Below are 21,048 nucleotides of genomic sequence, written 5' to 3'. Positions count from 1 at the left end.
AGTCGATGATTTGTTGCAGGGTCTTTTCAGGTCCGGATTGTGTTAGGTAAAAATCAATTCCGTTTGAGCGTGCTGGCAAAATGAAAGGACGTCTCTTTGTCGTAGCTGGAGTTAAAGTTGAAGCGGCAAAAGTCGTTGGTTAAACTTTGCAGCAAAACTTAGAACACGAGACTCTCAATGGAAAAGAAAATTAAGTAAAAGAAAAGAAAAGTGAGTGAGTGAAAGTTGGATGGCTTGAATGAGCTGCTTGTCTGTCCTTTGTCAGCTTAGTCTTGTCTTTGTTTTGTTCTTCTTGTTACTCCATTGTTACTCGTTGCATTACTTCTTACTAGTTACTTTGTTCTGATGTGACTATTTAAACTTAGGTATTTGTCCCACCTCTGTGAGGAGTTCTGGCCAATCAGATATCGTCTTGTTTCAAAAGGTGGCTTTTCTCCGCCCCCAATCATAAAATAAGTGTTATCTCCGGTCTCTGGAATTGCCGGATTCGGCAGAGAGTACCGTTTTCTATTAAATGGAATATGATACATTTTACACAAATTTCATTCAAGCCATGATTTAAAGGAGGAAAAGAGATTAAAATAATTCCAAATAAGGCATACTTTCAATCAATCATTCAAAAGTTATCACATTTACATGAATTGTGGGTTCTAAAGCATAACTGGTTACAGGTAGTAAGTGTGGACATGATATAAAATTTATGCAGTTGAAAGATGTTTGATAAGTCTGTTTCAAATTGTTTGGAACAATTCGATGCAGTTTTAGTTGTAGAAGGAGTCTGTGAGTTTTTCTGTAAAGTTAGGTCACTCAGAAACACAGGCCTGCCTTGTCTCTGTCTCTTTTGATCTGAGATTTAAAGACTCTTTATCTTCTTTTCAACCATTTGGTTTTTCACCACTGGCTTAAGGGTTCACCACCTGTCCTTCAGTCAGGAAGCATGGGTGTCATAGAAGTACTTAGCAGGGAGTTGTTCTGTAGACGGACTAGAGCCAAAAATTAGATTCTCTGGACCTGGGGTTTCTGGAATTATTTTCTGAAAGAATCATCTGAATGATTCATTTGTCTGGTTCGTCTTCAGTCCTTACAATAACATCAGTGTTTCTCAGCTCATCACTGAGTGAAGCACAGGCTCTACTCCCCAGCATAATGGTAACCCCCAAAATGAATTAATTCAACTAAAAGATCTCTCCTATATCATCTTGTGCAAAAACATATAAAACACATCAGTTCGATATTTACTCTCCTTATCAGGTATTGACTTCGCATAACTTTTTCTATTAACTTTCACTAAAAGTTCAGTGAAATTAACTTGTTTTTTAGAAAATCTGACTGTTTTACGGAATATTACTGTTATTTTACTTTATTTTATGGTACTGTCAGCAGGGTTGGCAGTAAATTGCTATTTTTCTATAGTTTGTTGCCGTAAATTAATTTACAGTATATTACTGTTTTTCCTTGATTTTACGGTAATCTACTGGCAGCTGTGGTTGCCAGTGAACTTCTGTTTTTTTACAGTATGTTGCCGTTAATTAATTTACAGTTGATTACTGTTAAATTACATTTCACTTTGTTTACTACAGTGTTAGATTAACACTGAAGCAGTGTTGAAGTTAAATTAAGTTGAAGTTAATTAAGTGATTAATTAAGTGATAATTAAGAACTAGTGATAAACACCTGCTGTTAACAAGCAGAATCACTGAAGGAAAAGAAACAACAAGAACAGAAAAAAGACAACCAGAAACACAATGACTTCAGCAGACTTCCAGCCACAGCCTTAGATGAAATCAACTGAAGATGAAAGACATTAAATCTCTCAAGATCTCAGCAGAGGAGGATTAAACAACAAAAACAGCATTACCAGCTTCACTTATTACTAACCATGTTGACTTTACTTCTGTCAGACATACAGAAGTTCTTATTGAGAATTAACAGAGCGTCAGATATTGTTTTATTGTTTTGTTTGACATTTCCATGTCAGTGTTTGCTTTAGTTGGGCTCTTGACCCTTGATAAAAATTGTGCTCAGGTGGTGTTGGTTATATTTTGATTATAATAATCATATAATGCTTGGTTCACTGAACTTGTCCAGTGTCTAATTCATTATCAAATGATTTTATTAAATAAATTTAATTTTATATTGCCAACACTGTGATACTACAGCTTAAGATCAAGCAATGCAAAGCAATCCATTAAGAAGGATTTTTAAAATCATCATTTACAAAAAATATTTGATCTATGACCTCATTTAGATAAACAGAGACATCAAGAATCAGCGTATGAATGTGAACAATGGTGACAATCAACAAAAAAGATAAAAGATCAACTCTGAACATCATAAAACACATTACTAAAAGTCAACACAAAACAACAGCAAAAATAAAGGCAAACAGTAAGAATTAAAGAAAATAACCAGGCAATTCAGTGACATAATTTATTCATGTCGCAATGCATGCTGGGAGTAATGGACGATTTTTGCACCCGGCATGCATTGCAGCATGAATCTTTTGATTGTCACCATTGTTGAGATTCATATGCCAATTGTTGATGTCTGTGTGACTCTGAATGATTCAGTAGTTCAAAATGTTTTGCGCACAAACTGTTTTAAAAATCCTTCATATTATCTGGTTGTCACAACACTGATGGATCTCATGCTGGAGAATCACAGGGATACCATAATCAAAAATATAAAACAATCTAGTTTAGACTCTGACGAGATCAATGAATCTGGCCATTAGATGATTTTGACCATTAATAAATTAGCTAACCTCATCTGATAACATTTTATTTTGGCTTTTTTTGCCACAACAAATGTGTTTAAAGACACAGCAAACTAATGTTTACAAATCAAGGGTCAAGAGCCCAGCAAACACTGATCTCCAGCATGGTAACGTCAAACGAAACAATAAAACAACATCTAAACCTCTGTTAGTTCTCAAAAAGAATTTCTGTAGACGTCAAGTCAAGTCATCTTCATATTGCGCTTTTCACAATACAGATTGTTTCAAATCAGCTTCACAGTAATAAAAAGGATATTATTGGACAGAGATTGTTTTGGCTTTACAGCAGCTCTAGGAAAAAAAAATTTATCGAGCTAAAGTACGTTTTTGATTGAATCACTTCCATTGTAAAAATCATAATTATTAACTTAAATGACACCTTTTTAACTGAAAACAGAAGACTTTTAATGCATTCTTGCTGTTCATTTATTTGTTTAGTCTATAGGTATGTGCGTTTAAATGTGTATGTGTATGACAAAAATGTCTGGTTTGTAATAAGTGAAGCTGGTAATGCTGTTTGTGGAGTTGTACAATTAGATCTTGAGAGATTTGATGTCTTCTTTTATCTTCAGGTGATTTTATCTTTTCCTGTTCTGGTTTCTTTTTCATTCATTGATTCTGCTTGTTAACAGCAGGTGTTCATCAGTGTCTGAATTCACACATGTGTTTTCATTCACTCTGTCAAGTGGACTATATTAGTGAACTAATTTAGGGAATAGTGAACGAGGGCAAAGGGTGTGATTTGGAACACAGCCTCTGAGTGTCGACTTTGAGCGCTATTAATTCACAGTGTATTGCTGTATTGCTCAGTCTCGAAAACATCAAATATTACCCAGAATGCATTGTTTTCTAAGGTATATTACTGTTTTAATAGAAAACAGCATGTTACTGTTGAAATTTGGCCATTTTTTACAGCAATTTTTTACAGTGTATGGTGTAGGCTTTTGAATGTAATGACATTTATGACATTTTACTGAATCTTTAAAAAATAGTTTGATGAACCCTGAGCCTTGAGCTTTTAATCTTAAAACAATGATTTAACTTTACTGTGCTGTGCTGTTAACATGGTGGGTTGCCCACAGTAAACTTTCATGTTGACCCCACAGTGAAAAACTTATGTGGGCCCTGTATGAGGTAACCCACCGGGGGGCCCGTGTGGGCCCACACTGTCCCACAGAAAACCCACACTGGCATGTTTGCTGGACCTCACATATCCTGTCGGACCTTTTTCTCTGTATTCACATTATAGCTGTTCTCCGTTGACATGTCACAACTGAAATTCACTCAAAATAAAAATGTAACTGGCAAATATAAAATAATTTGGGACCGACCGAGCATATCCCAGAGCAGCATTTCACACTTATGATAACGATCATATTTTCAAACTTAGAAAGGTGCGAACATTTTCATTGGCCGGTTTCCTGAATGACAGTCAGATTCACTAATCATAACCAAAATAGTAAGATAAAACAACCAATAGCATTTTATTTTGCGTGGTAATGTAGTTAATTACTACGAGATTCTGGCTCGTAAAAAGCGTTCACATCCTTATAGAGATCGTAATTACAGGTTGTAAGCTAGGAGTTTTCTGAAAGCTTCCACGTGTTCCACGTGACCACTGTACCACCTGACCGCTGTAGATTCATTTAGTTGATAGTGGTGCCATAGAAACACATAATTCCCAGTCTGAGGACGTGAACAGCTCCAAATACGTCGTCATGTGTTGTCATCTCAAGATTCCGGTAAATTCGAGGTGGCGTAAACGCAGCATTAGTTGTAACCTGTGTTGTTTAATTAATTCATCAAATGGTGTTTTCATGCAGTGTATGAATAAAAATGAATGATAATGCACAGTAAATTGTTTAGGCATGGATACAACCATAAGTCACAAAACCACATGAGGCAAAAAGTTTCTCCTGCTCTGCTCTACCGAGGTTGAAACTAGATTATAACTTAATTATATTTTAAGATGTAGATTTTTGAGAAGGTTTCATAATCAAAATATTGTTAAATAGTAATAAAATAATAATGATCATAATAATTTAAAAGGAAGAAAATTCCATTGTATTTAATGTTGATATATAAATGTTTTTTGTTAACCTTTTTTTCAACCATTTAACACTCCACATTGCATCAATGCTGTTTCACCATTAAAACAACAACTGACATTATTTCAACCATATTTCAACGTTGAATTCCGGTCATGTGCCGCTGTGTTTTCAACCATTTAGCATTAAACATTGTTTCAGCGTCGTTTCAACGTTGTTTCAATGTTGAAACAGCAACTGACATTATTTCAACCATATTTCAACGTTGAAGGCTGGTCATGTGCTGGCTGGGCATCTTTGCACAGCTGGAAATGTATCTTCAGTTCGTCCCATTGCTTTAGTACACTAACACAGCAGTCATATATGGAGAGCCATCTAGTGCCTAAAAGCTGCACTAGCATCAGTGGTGCTTCACCGGGGTTGATTAATTGGTCAATTTTGGCATATTCTCTGCTCCTCAGTGCACTGTGAGAAAACCAGTTGTGCAAATCTGAAATTAAAAACTCGAGATTGCGAGGTAATGTATCAGCGGCTTTGCTGGCACAAAGTTCAATCGAATGCCACACGCACTTAAGCATTTGTAGTTTCTCATTCTTTTTAAGAAGGTGAGTATAAACAGAGTTTTTCTGTCCAACCATGACACTACAACCATCAGTTCCGATACCTACGAACTTTTTGAAATCAAGACCGATACTGTCAAGAAACGAAGTGTTGTCGCGATTGCTTCAGCCATCTCTCTTGCATATCCACTAAGTCCTAAAATGTTGAAACAATTTTGTTCAATAAGACACTGAAGTAATGCACTACCACAAACAGCTGCTTCACCGTAGCGACATCTGTGCTCTCATCGATTACCAGCGAATACTGAGTCTCTCCAATATCTTTCAGCAAGTCTTTGGGGCTATTACATTGTTGAAGTGCTGTACATTTAGTACGATGGATGCTCAAGTCCTTTTCGAAGGCCGAATTTACTAATTCACCCAAGTGATCAACTGAACTGACTGCTGTGTGGCAAGCAATATAGCTTGCTAGCTGAAGCTCAGCCTTTTGATTTATAGTAGAAGGTTTTGACACTGTAAAACTGATATCTGTTAGACGGGTTGAGGAAAATGGTTTGGAATTCCTCTTGTGTTTGCATGTTGTAGAAGGTCTCCATGGTGAGCACGAATCTCCGTTTTACAGTACCTGCACATTGCTTTACTTTGATCACTGACCACTTGAGATATCCAGTCTTTAAGTTTTGTATCCTTTTCCCAGTTTTTGTTGTATTTTTTTTCCATACTTGGACCACTTTGTTGGTGCCATTGTTTGCGAAAATTTACATGTCTATTTATGTCCGTCTAACTATCATCACTTGGATTACAACGTCACACGCCTACACGTTGAATGTGATTTTTCTCCAATGAGGGGAGAGGGGAGGAGGGGGCTTAATGCTTTGATGAATTACTTTACAGCATTTATATTACTGCATTGATTGGCTATTAGCTGTAATGAGACAGTTTCAAACAATGCATTGGAGAAAACGGCGACCATAAATGTAAAGAAACAAAGTTGCTTGTCAGATTTTCCTTACAAGCAAAAATATTTTTATTAAAATAAGCCCCAAAAAACGCAACCCGCAACTCATGATTTTTTAACGAAACTTGCTAAAAAAAGAAGCCAAAAGTCGCCGGATTATAAGCGGACTTGGCAACTATTAAAGCTACCCCATTCATAAAGAGGAAATGGGACCAGAAGGTACTGTACTCCCCCAACCCAACAGAACTACTGTAAATACTGTAGTGGTTACGACCATCACAGTAGCATTGAAGATTTTGAAAATAACACATACTGTAACAAAGAGCAACGCAATAAGAATGTAGAGAAAATCTAAGATGATAAGATAAATTCTCAAAAAACTTGTTTTATTTAGGGATGTGCACATTGATGCTGCAGTATCGATATATCAATACTCAGAAGCTACTATTTTGGTAGCAATATTTTCTGCAAAGTATTGATACTTAATTAAATTAATAATTTCTGCGTAACTAAATGTTTTTAGCAGTGTGTGCAGACTGATTGAGGACGGTGTATGATATTAAGAAAAAAGAAAAACTCTCACGGACCCGGTGTTATGACACGGTGGTCTGCGGCTGTGCAGTGTGACATGCCATTCACAATCACAAAACGCACGGAAAATGGCACGATGACAGAAAGCAGGAAATGTAGCGTGGTGTGGTGCTACTTCTCAACAGTAGAAAAAAAAATATTGGAGATTGCAATATTTGTGATAAGAGAGTCACACACAACAACAATACAAGCAACCTTTTTAAACATTTACAAACAACACACCCTGAATCATATAGAGTCTGGGAACGTGACGTCAGCAACGCAATGCATGTTGGGAGTTTAGGTCACGGAGCTGCGGTAGACACTGTGTTGGATTGTGATCGCAAAGTTTTAGTTTACTTTATTCTGCAAAAATAATTTACAATGGTGAACTCTTGTTGCATTGTTAATTGCCACAATCGCACTCACAACCGGCATGTACGCCGACTGTCAAATGGAGTTCGATTTTTCAGCTTTCCAGCTTGGAAAAAGCACTTTGGATCCCAAGTCTCCAAGCTAACAAAACGGCGTCGCATGGCGTGGGTAGCAGCAGTTAGACGGAAAAGTATTACTTTCACCAACATCCCCAGGCACATGTTTGTTTGTTCACTGCATTTCCACAAAGGTATGTTAAAAACAAAACACATCTGACTGATTTTGTTGTTAAAGCAATGCATGTAAATATGGCATGGAGTTGTTGCTACATTGCTAACTTTGCACTACAAATTACTTGAATAACTACATAACTAATTAAATAAATTCAGTCTTTTATTTAAGGCAAACCAGCCTATGAAATGCTAAAGTGTGATCCAGACTGGGTTCCATCGCTGCATCTCGGGCACACAGAAGTCAAAGCAACGGAGTGTGGGTGGTTTAACCGATGTAAAAGGAGGCAAAAAGCTATCACTGAGGATGGCGCTGCACACGCAGCGCTACATGTAGCTGGCCAGGATGAAGCTGCAATAGCAGATGATGGTCCACAGATGGAAGACGCAGGGCCAAATGACAACACTGCAGAAGCTTTGTAACTTTGTAGCTGTAGGCGTGCTGAAATTGACCGCTTGTTAGAGGAGAACCGGAGACTCAAGAGCTTGCTGAAAAGAACATGGAAGAGAATTCTTTTAACGATGATGATCCGAAGGTCAGGTACTACACTGGACTTCTGTGTTTTGTGCTTCTGATGGGTGTGCTGACACAGCTTCTTCCCTGCCTGCAACAGACTGGCCGAAAAGTCTCACCTTTTCAGATGCTACTTTCAACACTGATGCGCCTCAGACTGAATTTGCCAATTCAGCACATTGCATACCTCTTTTCTGTGGATCGAAAGACGGTGTCCACCACATTCAGAGATACCACAGGCACTATGTTTAGACATCTCAAACCTCTGGTGCACTGGCCAGACAGACATTGCTTGCAAGCCATCATGCCACATCAGTTTGTTGAGGCTTTTGGCAATCGTGTGTCAGTTATTGTGGACTGCTTTTAAATTCGTACTGAAAGAGCATCAAATCTCAAAGTTAGAGCACAGACATTTCCCCACTACAAACACCATCACACCCTAAAGTATCTAATTGGCATTACACCACGAGGATCTATATCTTTAATTTACAAAGGGTGTGGAGGTCGTGTCAGTGACAAGCATGTGACGGAGAATAGTGGCCTTCTTAATCAACTGTTACCTGCTGGCAGATCATGGGTTTGACATCAGAGACAGTGTTGGACTCCTGTGTGCAGAAGTGAAAATACCTGCTTTCACAAGAGGATGCAGCCAGCTGAATGCAAAAGATGTGGAGGAAACACGCCAGATAGCTCACCTCAGGGTGCATGTGGAGAGGATGATTGGATGTGTACACCACACTGAATAGAATCATTCCAATCAGTGTGGCACTCCCATGTAGAGATGAGGACATGATGTTCCTGGACAAGATTGGGACTGTATGCTGTGCCTTGACTAATATGTGCCCCAGCGTTGTTATGAAACCATGAACTAAGAAATTAATGCTGTCAAATCGATTGCTCTCAAGGAATGTCATCCAACATAAACATTTCTGTGTAGATATGTTCATGTATTGTGTGTATTTATATAATTTAGATTTATTGTGCAACAATATGTTATGTATTTAAATTTTATATGTACATATATAAAATGTAAATAATTTATATATTCACTAGTCACGTTTTTTGATCCACTTCAAATGTTGACTACTATATATATATATACACACACACACACACACACACACAGGTGCTGGTCGTATAATTAGAATATCATCAAAAAGTTGATTTATTTCACTAATTCCATTCAAAAAGTGAAACTTGTATATTATATTCATTAATTACACACAGACTGATATATTTCAAATGTTTATTTCTTTTAATTTTGATGATTATAACTGACAACTAAGGAAATCCCAAATTCAGTATCTCAGAAAATTAGAATATTACTTAAGACCAATACAAAGAAAGGATTTTTAGAAATCTTGGCCAACTGAAAAGTATGAACATGAAAAGTATGAGCATGTACAGCACTCAATACTTAGTTGGGGCTCCTCTTGCCTGAATTACTGCAGCAATGCGGCGTGGCATGGAGTCGATCAGTCTGTGGCACTGCTCAGGTGTTATAAGAGCCCAGGTTGCTCTGATAGTGGCCTTCAGCTCTTCTGCATTGTTGGGTCTGGCATATTGCATCTTCCTCTTGATAATACCCCATAGATTTTCTATGGGATTAAGGTCAGGTGAGTTTGCTGGCCAATTAAGAACAGGGATACCATGGTCCTTAAACCAGGTACTGGTAGCTTTGGCATTGTGTGCAGGTGCCAAGTCCTGTTGGAAAATGAAATCTGCATCTCCATAAAGTTGGTCAGCAGCAGGAAGCATGAAGTGCTCTAAAACTTCCTGGTATACGGCTGCGTTGACCTTGGACCTCAGAAAACACAGTGGACCAACACCAGCAGATGATATGGCACCCCAAACCATCACTGACCGTGGAAACTTTACACTGGACCTCAAGCAACGTGGATTGTGTGCCTCTCCTCTCTTCCTCCAGACTCTGAGACCCTGATTTCCAAAGGAAATGCAAAATTTACTTTCATCAGAGAACATAACTTTGGACCACTCAGCAGCAGTCCAGTCCTTTTTGTCTTTAGCCCAGGCGAGACGCTTCTGACGCTGTCTGTTGTTCAAGAGTGGCTTGACACAAGGAATGCGACAGCTGAAACCCATGTCTTGCATACGTCTGTGCGTAGTGGTTCTTGAAGCACTGACTCCAGCTGCAGTCCACTCTTTGTGAATCTCCCCCACATTTTTGAATGGGTTTTGTTTCACAATCCTCTCCAGGGTGCAGTTATCCCTATTGCTTGTACACTTTTTTCTACCACATCTTTTCCTTCCCTTCGCCTCTCTATTAATGTGCTTGGACACAGAGCTCTGTGAACAGCCAGCCTCTTTTGCAATGACCTTTTGTGTCTTGCCCTCCTTGTGCAAGGTGTCAATGGTCATCTTTTGGACAACTGTCAAGTCAGCAGTCTTCCCCATGATTGTGTAGCCTACAGAACTAGACTGAGAGACCATTTAAAGGCCTTTGCAGGTGTTTTGAGTTAATTAGCTGATTAGAGTGTGGCACCAGGTGTCTTCAATATTGAACCTTTTCACAATATTCTAATTTTCTGAGATACTGAATTTGGGATTTTCCTTAGTTGTCAGTTATAATCATCAAAATTAAAATAAATAAACATTTGAAATATATCAGTCTGTGTGTAATGAATGAATATAATATACAAGTTTCACTTTTTGAATGGAATTAGTGAAATAAATCAACTTTTTGATGATATTCTAATTATATGACCAGCACCTGTATATATATATATATATAGATAGAACACATAATGTGTAATATCTATGTGTTCTATATATATAGAACACATAGATATTACACATGTATATGTACTTATACATACACACAAACATGTTAAAATGTTATTTTACGTATGATATATACTTTTGAATGTTTTACACTGACTATTTTAACATGCAATACTGCATTCATTAAAAAAAAAAAAAAAAGTAATATAAAAATATATTTGTTATTTTTTTTTTTTTTTTTCCCCAATGGGCAGAAATTGATTGTAACTATTACATAATAATTAGTGCCATGAAATTATCTCAAAATACAAAATAAAAAAAAAGATAATATTATTGAACAAAAATATATTACATTTATTTTACTGGGGTGAAAAAAAGTTACATTTTAGGTGTTCGGTCTGTGACTGTGAAGATCACAAGTCTGACTCCCCAATAAGGAGCACCAGAGGGTTAAATGGTCAGTCTATCCTTAACACAAAAAGTCAATAAAGTATCAAAGACAAGTAAGGCAATAAGTTAAATAAAAGAATAGAACTGAAAAGTTCGGTTCTACTGTAGTGCAAATACAACAGGTGTAAGAGTAAAAGTAAAAGTGCTGTAAACTTCAAGTATCAACAACACAGGTAACAATGCAGTAGGTAAAAAAAGGCAAATAACTATTGAACAGAAAAGTTCAGTTCTACAATAGTGCAAATACAACAGGTGTAAGATGTAACAGTGCTGTAAACTTCAAGTCCAACTGTCAGATAGATAGTTAACTATAGATGGATAGATACAACAGGTTTAGGGTGTAACAGCAGTGTAAACTTCAAGTATCAAGATTCTTCATTTTCTATCCCCCATCTGATGACAGTTGAGGTTGCTGGTTTTTTTGGGATAGCACACTCTTGACACGGTTGATATAGCTGGAGTGTGAACACTAGTGGACACAACGGCATGCATATTAGAAGCTGTTATTCTTCCTGCTCTTGATGTGTACCAGACAGGTGATCGATGCTGCAGTCTTGTCCGAGTTTCCACTGCAGCTGCCTGTGTCTCTGCTACCGCTACCAGGTGTGTGAGGGTTTTGCAATGCTGGAGCAGGTCATGTAGGTTGCATTCATCCATTCCTGGGTCACGAAGGTGCTGTAGGGACTTTGGCACTACATGTGGCTTAACAGGATCGATATAATGATGGTAGTACTCCTCCATCCCAAAAAGACAAACATCCCTGGTTTGAGCATAATCTGAAGCAAGGGTGACAGGTCTGAAAGTGTGGGCTCATGTGAACAAGAACTCACAGTGACAGAACGAGTACGTATCCCTGACATCCCTCTCTCCCCACTAATGCACTTGTCAAGTGCAACCCTCTTAGCTGCACCAGAGGTGAAGTCAATCTTGTAGCGCACCTCTACTTGGACCTTCTCGACATTAGCGGGCATCATCCAGTAGGCTGGAACATCAGTGACCCCGTTCTTGATCCCCTGTATCCGGACTGCTGCTTCAATTTTAAACAGGACAGCCCCGACGTGTGTGCAAGACACTGCTATGCCAGCCATGCATGTGCAATGCGCACACTCCACTTGGCCACTAGCGCTGAGGATCACTCATGGCTTGCCACTCATGGTTGCCAGCCACTGTTAAAAAAAACGAAGAAGAAGAAAAAGAAGAACTCAGTTGCAACTGCCAGAGCACAAACTCATTCACGCAGTAGAGACCCGGTGGAATTCGGCCTGAAGCTCAATCAGATTAACCCTCCTATTACCCTCAAATCTAGCAAAAATTTTTCCCCACTGGGGTCAATTTGACCCCAGCCATATTTACAAAGGTTTATGTGTCAGGTACTTTATGTTTCTTCACTGACTACTCAAATAGCTCTCTAAATAAGACAACACCCCCCATCACCCCCAACAACTCTATGGAAAAATGTGCAAATCACCATAAAATTTCATGATTGGCCTAAAAATGGACAAAAAAAATATATATATATTAATGACTTTATTATTGTTACAACTAGTGGCTGTAAGCAAGCACGCACGACGACGACGAGGAGGATAGAAGTATAACAATCTTTAATAAATCCACAGGAAAGGTAATCCACATACAGGTTCAACAGGGAGACAACCACACTATACAAGAAGATACCACACAATACTAGACAGGAAACACAGGGCTTATATACACAGGAACACAAGGGGGTGATTGGACACAGCTGAATGTGATGATTGGAGTGCTCAGTAACCATGGTGATTAACTAGTGGCTGGAAATGGAACAACACAAGTTCAAAACAAGTCCAAAACAGAATGCACATGTAACAATTATATTATATTATATATTATACATTATGGTGAGAGACACCCCCCCTCCTTGTGGTTATTTTTAACAAATAATCTTTAAAAGTCACTCTGGGGTCTGTGTACCCATCCCCCAAAAGACCAACTAGGGCAAGAAGGCCTCAGTGACCATGGATACCAAACGATAAGGTGGTTTATTGCTCTAAAGAATTTGCAGAGAGCTATAACTCACTTAATTCTTGTTGAAAAAGACAAACAAACTCTTTTAATCCTATATATATTCTATATATACACAACCACTTGAGAAACCTATAAACCAGTCTCCAATTTTCACATTGTATGATTTTCCTACGATGTGGATATACTTGTTCCTTTTCTATGTATTAATTCAAAGTCTTTTGGATTAATGTTTTAGAATTGCATACTATCCTTAACATGTGACCCATTTGATCTTAGTTTGGGATCGATCGACTCCATTTCCTATTTGTTAATCTACATATTGCTAATTGTGACACTTAAATTTCTTCTTTTAATTACCTCAATAACCCTGCAATAATTAAACAAAATAATTTTTGGATAGATCGCTGAATAACTTAAACTACCTTAGAATGAGATACGGATCAAATTACTGACATAAGAACGAAAATCCAACGACTTCCAATTCAATCTTTCGATACTTAATATACTTAGTTTGTAACAGAAGCTCTTTAACGAGAAGATTGGTGGCTCTTAAAAGAGCCTTTGGGTCGCTGATAGTCTCGGTTGAATCTCTACTTGGAGCTGGTATACTTGGTCACTGCCTTGGTACCCTCGGACACGGCGTGTTTGGCCAGCTCTCCGGGCAGCAGCAGACGCACGGCGGTCTGGATCTCTCTAGAAGTGATGGTGGAGCGCTTGTTGTAGTGAGCGAGACGAGACGACTCACCGGCGATGCGCTCGAAGATGTCGTTGACGAAAGAGTTCATGATGCCCATCGCCTTGGAAGAGATACCGGTGTCAGGATGAACCTGCTTCAGGACTTTATAAACGTAGATAGCATAACTCTCCTTCCTGGACCTCTTGCGCTTCTTTCCTCCTTTACCGGCGGTCTTCGTAACGGCCTTCTTAGAGCCTTTCTTAGGCGCGGACTTTGCTGGTTCAGGCATGATGCTGCTTGATCACAAACTGTACAGAGCAATGTAAACTCAGGAGCAATATAGCAATATTTATTTACTGCCCTATGCTAATTTTCAAAAAGATACAAGAATCATCTGATTGCCTCTTTTGAGAGGCCAAACCCATGAACTTGTATTTCATTGGACAATTCAAAGCATCAAGAGCGGAATAAGGGCCAATCACATGCGCCGCCGCCAACAGCTCAATGTTTGAACTACACCCTGACTGTTTCCTTTGTTTCGTTTCCCGCTCTTTTTATTACTATTAGTTTGAGAAAATAAGCGGTTCTATACAAATATTGTGAACCATCGTGTAAGTTTGAAACCCCTTGAGGGAGTTTTGCAGGAAAGAGAACATTAACGGTTAGACACCCTTTAAAAGCAGTTTTTGATCAGGATTTCATTGATTCATGAAACTGAACCGTTTAAATAACGGATAATAAATAAAAACCAATTTGTGTGAACTTAACGTCGTTAAAGTTTCCTGTATTTTCACTTCTGATCTAACTTGCCTTCTTTATTATGTAAACCACCCTGTTTTAAGTTTGTTACATTACTAAACATTGAGTAAAACAAGAAGTCTTTTTTTACTTTAGATATCTGTCGATTAAAAAGAAATGAAAAAGTACTGAATCCCCATACACTACTGTGAATCATTTAAACTAATTAACGTTTGTTTTCGATTTTATAAACAAAGCGTTTTAGAAATGTTCATTGACTCTTTATGTGACAGAGTGGGTGGCTCTTAAAAGAGCCGTTGGGTTTAAGTAGTTTTTCTTGATTTCAGTCGTTTAACCTCCGAAGCCGTACAGGGTGCGTCCCTGTCGCTTCAGCGCGTACACAACATCCATGGCGGTCACGGTCTTTCTCTTGGCGTGCTCGGTGTAGGTGACGGCATCGCGGATCACATTCTCCAGAAACACCTTCAACACTCCGCGGGTCTCCTCGTAGATCAGACCGGAGATGCGCTTGACACCGCCACGGCGAGCGAGACGACGGATGGCGGGTTTGGTGATTCCCTGGATGTTATCGCGCAAAACTTTACGGTGACGCTTGGCGCCTCCTTTTCCGAGCCCTTTACCGCCTTTGCCTCTTCCAGACATGTTTAACAAAACTCTATCAAACAATGATAAACAATGGTAGACGAATGTTACTGGGAGGCCTTTTACATTTGCTTACAGGACCTGAGAGAAACTAACGCCACGTCACAAGGCGCACAATGTCCCTCCCCTTAATACACTTCGAGCACAAAACACTGTGATTTAATCCTAACACTGATCTAACGAGGCCTGTTCATTGTTTAATATTAAAATCAAGTTTTATAAGATTTTTTTTGACAAGGATAACATTATAATATCGTCATATCATATACAGAGATACTGAACGGCAACGAAATGTGCTAGTCTAGATTGACAGTTTAGTATTTTTTATTAGTTCAGATATATTTGCAGAAAGAATATGATTTCAGGCCTCTGTGATTTATACTGTAGGTCTCACCTTAACTGAATTTGCATCTGCATGGTAGCAATTTCTTCTCTGGCTTTCAAAATGCCATAAAAGTTTCAAAACAGACCATGCTGCTATAGTGAGTAACTAGAAGATTTGATAAAAACTGGATGAACTAATTCAACAGTTGGAAAATAGCCAACTGTTTGTTTTTTTTGTTCTTTTGCCAGAAAAAAAAAAATAATAATAAATTTATATTATATTTATATATATATATATATATATAAAAAAATCTCTTGTACAAATATTGTTCATTTAAATAAATTATCAACTCTGTATTTCTCCAAGACATTAAAACAAATATAAAAAGATATCGTTTACTTTTTTTTCTGCCCTTTACCATTACTCAATACTGATAACTTATGATGTAGAGAAAGTCGAGGCTAGTGTTAAAGCAATTTTAGACTCATATTAAGCGTTAAACTGGAAGTTGTCTCGTTCAGTGCAATTTTGGTGGCTCTTAAAAGAGCCTTTGGAGTTTGCTGTGGCAGATGCGGGTTTAGGCGCGCTCTCCGCGGATGCGGCGGGCCAGCTGAATGTCTTTGGGCATGATGGTAACCCTCTTGGCGTGGATGGCGCACAGGTTGGTGTCCTCAAACAGACCGACCAAATAAGCCTCGCTGGACTCCTGCAGGGCCATGACAGCGGAGCTCTGGAAGCGCAGATCCGTCTTAAAGTCCTGAGCGATTTCTCTCACCAGCCGCTGGAAGGGCAGTTTGCGGATCAGCAGCTCGGTGGACTTCTGATAACGGCGGATCTCTCGGAGAGCCACGGTCCCGGGCCTGTAACGATGGGGTTTCTTGACGCCGCCGGTTGCTGGAGCGCTCTTACGGGCGGCTTTGGTAGCGAGCTGCTTCCTCGGTGCTTTGCCACCGGTGGATTTACGAGCGGTCTGCTTGGTTCTTGCCATTGCTGCAGTCCACTTCTCTTTTCGTTCTGCTTGCGCTGGAAATGCTGTTTTGTGTTACACGTCTGCTTTTAAAGCATTGCACGGCCATGAACTCACAGTGTCGGGAGGGTGCCGAGGCTTGTGATTGGCTGATTTGTGACGTGTGCTTATGACTGCGCGCTCCATCTTTTCAAACAAGCGGACGGTTCCCGCTCAATGTGCTTTGTTCTGTTTTGCTCATTAAACAGTATAACACACCCAGAGACTTTATACTCACATTGCTGTTTATTTATGGAATATTCACCTTATTTCTAAAGGTTGTGCTGATCTCAGATTCGAACAAAATCACGTCTGTATAAAGCACTACAACCGAGCAAAACACTCGACCCCCCCCCAAAAAAAACACCTCTATCAAACAGTTACAGGATTTTCATTACGACACTTTGATCCTGCTACTATTGTATTTATAAACGCCCATAGGGAGCAATCGTACATTTGGTTGTTTTGATGGGTCATTGTTTTAAAGAAAAGTAAATAAGATAACACCATAAACGGAATGGGTTTGGTTTATTAAATTGTTAAAGAAAAGCGCTCTTTATCAGATAAAATGGGTGGCTCTTAAAAGAGCCTTTGGGTTTCAATAAGATAGACTTGTGACCGCTTATTTGGATTTGGCGGGTTTCTCGGTTTTCTTGGGCAGCAGCACAGCCTGGATGTTGGGCAGCACACCGCCCTGAGCGATGGTCACTCCGCCCAAAAGTTTGTTCAACTCTTCGTCGTTGCGCACCGCCAGCTGCAGATGACGGGGGATGATACGGGTTTTCTTGTTGTCCCGAGCGGCATTTCCAGCCAACTCCAAGATCTCAGCGGTAAGATACTCGAGCACAGCCGCCAGATAAACAGGAGCACCAGCACCGACGCGCTCAGCATAATTGCCTTTGCGGAGAAGCCTGTGAACACGGCCGACGGGGAACTGCAGTCCTGCCCTGGATGAGCGAGTCTTTGCCTTGGCTCTCGCTTTGCCTCCGGTTTTACCTCTTCCACTCATTTTTACTGTTGATTACAGCTACTTCTTCAAATGACGCTGAAAGAATGGAAAACATTGGTTTCAATGTACTGCCTTTAAGCGAACGTTCTCGTCGCTCATTGGTTGACAGTCTGTTAAGATTTCAAGCCAATCACTGAACTTCCCTCCAACACATATGTCTCCAAAACCCACCCCCTTTTGGTGATCGGGTTATGCAGTACAGACTTTAGACTTGTCCCCAAGTGGAAATTTGCCTTTGGCTTCACTATACACCATACACAAGGACACCAACACAACATTATATATATATATATATATATATATATATATATATATATATATATAAGAAAAGAAAAGAAAGAAAGATATAAAACAATGGCATTCCCATGTGTACATATAAAATATATGCATCCATGTCCACACCTACTCATTTCCGTGTCTCAACATTTAAAAGTTTGCAAAAAAAAAAAAAAAACTTCATATAATACACATTTTTACTGGCTGGAGGTTGTCTAAAATGTCTCCTTGATTGTAACAACTGAAATTGAGAATGTAATGGATGAGAGGAAACCTCTAATAACCAATGCTTTTTGTTGAACTTTTGATAAATATATATTATCCAGTTTCCTTTGTGTCTTAACTACAATTGCACTAGCTACATGAACCACTCAATTTTTGCTTTGCTTTAATAGTCAGAACTCCATACCACATTGTCATATTAAAAGACGTAATACGATCCACATGATTCCTATAATATAGACCATTTCTAAAATATGCTTGCTTACGTCAGTGTTTTATCCTCAGAATAAGATGTGATCTCTGCATTGCCTTTTTAAAAATATAATGTATATTTTCAACAAAACTCAAATGACTATCTGTTTCTGTATCTAAATGTTCCTAATTATTTAAACTACTGACTGGTATCCATCGAGTATCAAGGGTTGCAATTGTTCAGAGAATTCACATTTGTTTCTATTAACAACTAAATCCTTAGTTTTATTCACATTTATCTCAAGTGCACTCAGTTTGCACCAATTCTGAAAGGAATTTATATAACTATGATACAATTTATTTATTTCAGTTCCACCTTTGTACAAAATGCTGACAAGTGCCAAATTGTCAACGTATCTAAGTACACTAAATATGCATCTTGAATTTTAAGTTAATTTATGTACAATGAAAATAATAATGGTGATAATATAGTTCCCTGCCCTCCCTGCAAACAAGCCTGGACTGGCCCTTTACGGGGCAACTTAGGGCAAAACGTTGGCCCCTTAGCGCTGGCCCTGCACAGGCAGCCCTCACTTAGCCTCCAGGAAGCCCTCACTAGGCCCACACAGTGCCTGCACTATTAATCTACAACAATAAATCTGTTTCACTATAAATGCTTTTTGGCTACTATACACTGTAAAAAAAAAAAAAAAAAAAAAGTAAATAAATAAAGAAACATCTGCCAAACAAAAAATTTATAAGGTAAAATATCCTAAATCTTTCTCTGTAAATTGTAAAACTCTTGTAGTTAACAATTAGCTTGCAACAGCACATGCATGAGCTGATATAACTATCACTGTATTAGCAGCTACTGTCTTCAAATAAAGGAACATGCAGCATAACATCAAGTGTTTCTGGCTCATCATTGACTGAAGCACAGGCTCTACTCTTCAGCACAATGATAACCACACTAACAGATCTCTCTAGATCTCTGCATCTTCACTTATTACAAACCAGTCTGACTTTATTTCTTTCATACAAAACATCTTATTAAGAATTAACTGAAGTTTAGATGTTGATGTTTTATTGAAATTAATAAAGCTTGAAATCATCATTATGGAGGTAAGTGTTCGCTTTAGTTGGGCTCTTGATCCTTGACTTTTCAGCATCATTTTTTCTCTGGCTTTTGTGTTTCTGAAGCACATTTGTCAGGTGAAGTTGATTTACTTATGAACTTATTGATGATTCAGTTATCATGTAGTGGGCCTGCATCCAGAGTCTTATCTCTGAGTATATCAGCTGTTTTGCAGCTTTACAGGGGGTTTGTGATATGAATTTATCATTATATATATATACATATATAAACTTTAAAAAAAATATATATATATATTATATATGTATATTCTTAGTTTTTTTATTATATGTAAAGTGTTTTCATCTTTTAAACTCACAAACATCAAGAGTCAAAATGATTAAAATTACAGGTCAAATCAGTAACATCGGAGTTTTGCTCTTTAGACAGAGTTAGTGGGTGGCTCTTAAAAGAGCCGTTGAGGAAAAACAGCAAAGGTTTTACTTCTTTTTGGGCGCTGCCTTTTTAGGCTTGGCGGCTTTAGGCTTCGCCGCCTTAGGTTTAACCGTCTTGGCCTTTTTGGGACTCTTGGCTGCTTTCTTAGCGGCTGCTGGCTTCTTTGCCTTCTTGGGGCTCTTCGTCGCCTTCTTGGTGGCTGTGGCGGTGGGTTTCTTAGTCTTCTTGGGCGATTTCTTTGCGGCGGGCTTCTTTGCCGCTGCGGTCTTGGGCTTCTTGGCAGCAGCGGGTTTCTTGGCCGCGGGTTTCTTCGCTTTAGGAGCCGCTTTCTTGGCCGGCTTCTTCTTGGTCTCGGCTTGCTGCTTGTTGAGCTTGAACGAACCCGAGGCGCCGGTCCCTTTGACCTGCACCAAGGTGCCTTTAGACACCAGGTTCTTGATGGCGATCTTGACGCGGGAGTTGTTCTTCTCCACGTCGTAGCCGCTGGCGGCGATAGCCTTCTTCAGGGCGGCGAGGGACACGCCGCTCCTCTCCTTGGATGCGGACACAGCTTTGACGATGAGGTCACCGACGCCTGGACCTGCTTTCTTGGCTTTCGCAGCTGACTTCTTCTTGGGCGCTTTGGCCGGGGCGGCAGCAGCCGGGGCTGGAACAGTTTCTGCCATATCTCTCTGGAGTCGGACCTACAGTCTTTCAAACGCTGTCTGATTTCGGCAATGAACTGCGCTCGAGCGCCGCTGCGCTCTTAAAATACACATGAGAACCTTATAGACTCAACCTGCCCTGTTCAGTGTCTGTGCGCCTCCACGAGCCTCTCACGTTTGTGTTTTCTTCTCTTACATTTGGGACAAACGTGGAGCGGTAAAATAGTTTGACGCAGTCAAAACAAACTGAGCACCGAGCAGAGGTTCTGAGCTTTCACTGGAGACTAAAATACGCGAAGAGGAAATGTTTCTTTTGCCTCCGTCAGATCAAATCCAAGTCGAGCATCAGCCACGGGGAAAAGCCGCAAGTAAATCTGATGGATAGTTTTAATGGAAAAGTTGATAAAAGCCTGAACGCGTCCGCTGTGTGTTCAGCAAACAGTCTGAATGCAACTTTAATAAAATCAGCATTAGTGAGGGGCGTGAGGAGGCTTTCATACAGCTGTTGTTTTGGGCAGCTTCAAGCACACGAACATCATGGA

At 39.3% G+C, this 21,048-nt stretch overlaps 5 protein-coding genes across 5 annotated transcripts; all 5 read right to left on the bottom strand.

Annotated features, from left to right (window-relative positions):
• Positions 1–13,766: 13,766 nt before the first annotated feature.
• LOC127506893 (histone H2B) lies at positions 13,767–14,361 on the bottom strand. The gene has a single exon (XM_051883735.1). The coding sequence runs from the start codon at positions 14,190–14,192 to the stop codon at positions 13,818–13,820; it is 375 nt and encodes a 124-aa protein (XP_051739695.1). The 5' UTR covers positions 14,193–14,361; the 3' UTR covers positions 13,767–13,817.
• Positions 14,362–14,939: 578 nt separating this feature from the next.
• LOC127506906 (histone H4) lies at positions 14,940–15,650 on the bottom strand. Its single transcript, XM_051883750.1, has one exon. The coding sequence runs from the start codon at positions 15,302–15,304 to the stop codon at positions 14,993–14,995; it is 312 nt and encodes a 103-aa protein (XP_051739710.1). The 5' UTR covers positions 15,305–15,650; the 3' UTR covers positions 14,940–14,992.
• Positions 15,651–16,165: 515 nt separating this feature from the next.
• Positions 16,166–16,642, bottom strand: LOC127506850 (histone H3-like). The gene has a single exon (XM_051883686.1). It carries the CDS (start codon positions 16,615–16,617, stop codon positions 16,207–16,209), a length of 411 nt encoding a protein of 136 aa, XP_051739646.1. The 5' UTR covers positions 16,618–16,642; the 3' UTR covers positions 16,166–16,206.
• Positions 16,643–17,206: 564 nt separating this feature from the next.
• On the bottom strand, positions 17,207–18,341 carry LOC127506866 (histone H2A). The gene has a single exon (XM_051883702.1). It carries the CDS (start codon positions 17,642–17,644, stop codon positions 17,258–17,260), a length of 387 nt encoding a protein of 128 aa, XP_051739662.1. The 5' UTR covers positions 17,645–18,341; the 3' UTR covers positions 17,207–17,257.
• Positions 18,342–19,240: 899 nt separating this feature from the next.
• Positions 19,241–20,566, bottom strand: LOC127506814 (histone H1-like). Its single transcript, XM_051883645.1, has one exon. It carries the CDS (start codon positions 20,525–20,527, stop codon positions 19,907–19,909), a length of 621 nt encoding a protein of 206 aa, XP_051739605.1. The 5' UTR covers positions 20,528–20,566; the 3' UTR covers positions 19,241–19,906.
• Between the last annotated feature and the right edge of the window lie 482 nt (positions 20,567–21,048).

Source organism: Ctenopharyngodon idella, chromosome 24 (genome assembly GCF_019924925.1).
Source record: "Ctenopharyngodon idella isolate HZGC_01 chromosome 24, HZGC01, whole genome shotgun sequence".
Lineage (NCBI taxonomy): Eukaryota > Metazoa > Chordata > Actinopteri > Cypriniformes > Xenocyprididae > Ctenopharyngodon > Ctenopharyngodon idella.
This window is presented reverse-complemented; position numbering and strand designations above follow the sequence as displayed.

Coding starts and splice junctions, on each gene's coding strand:
- LOC127506850 (XM_051883686.1), bottom strand. CDS start 16,617: ATGGCAAGAACCAAGCAGACCGCTCGTAAATCCACCGGTGGCAAAGCA.
- LOC127506906 (XM_051883750.1), bottom strand. CDS start 15,304: ATGTCTGGAAGAGGCAAAGGCGGTAAAGGGCTCGGAAAAGGAGGCGCC.
- LOC127506893 (XM_051883735.1), bottom strand. CDS start 14,192: ATGCCTGAACCAGCAAAGTCCGCGCCTAAGAAAGGCTCTAAGAAGGCC.
- LOC127506814 (XM_051883645.1), bottom strand. CDS start 20,527: ATGGCAGAAACTGTTCCAGCCCCGGCTGCTGCCGCCCCGGCCAAAGCG.
- LOC127506866 (XM_051883702.1), bottom strand. CDS start 17,644: ATGAGTGGAAGAGGTAAAACCGGAGGCAAAGCGAGAGCCAAGGCAAAG.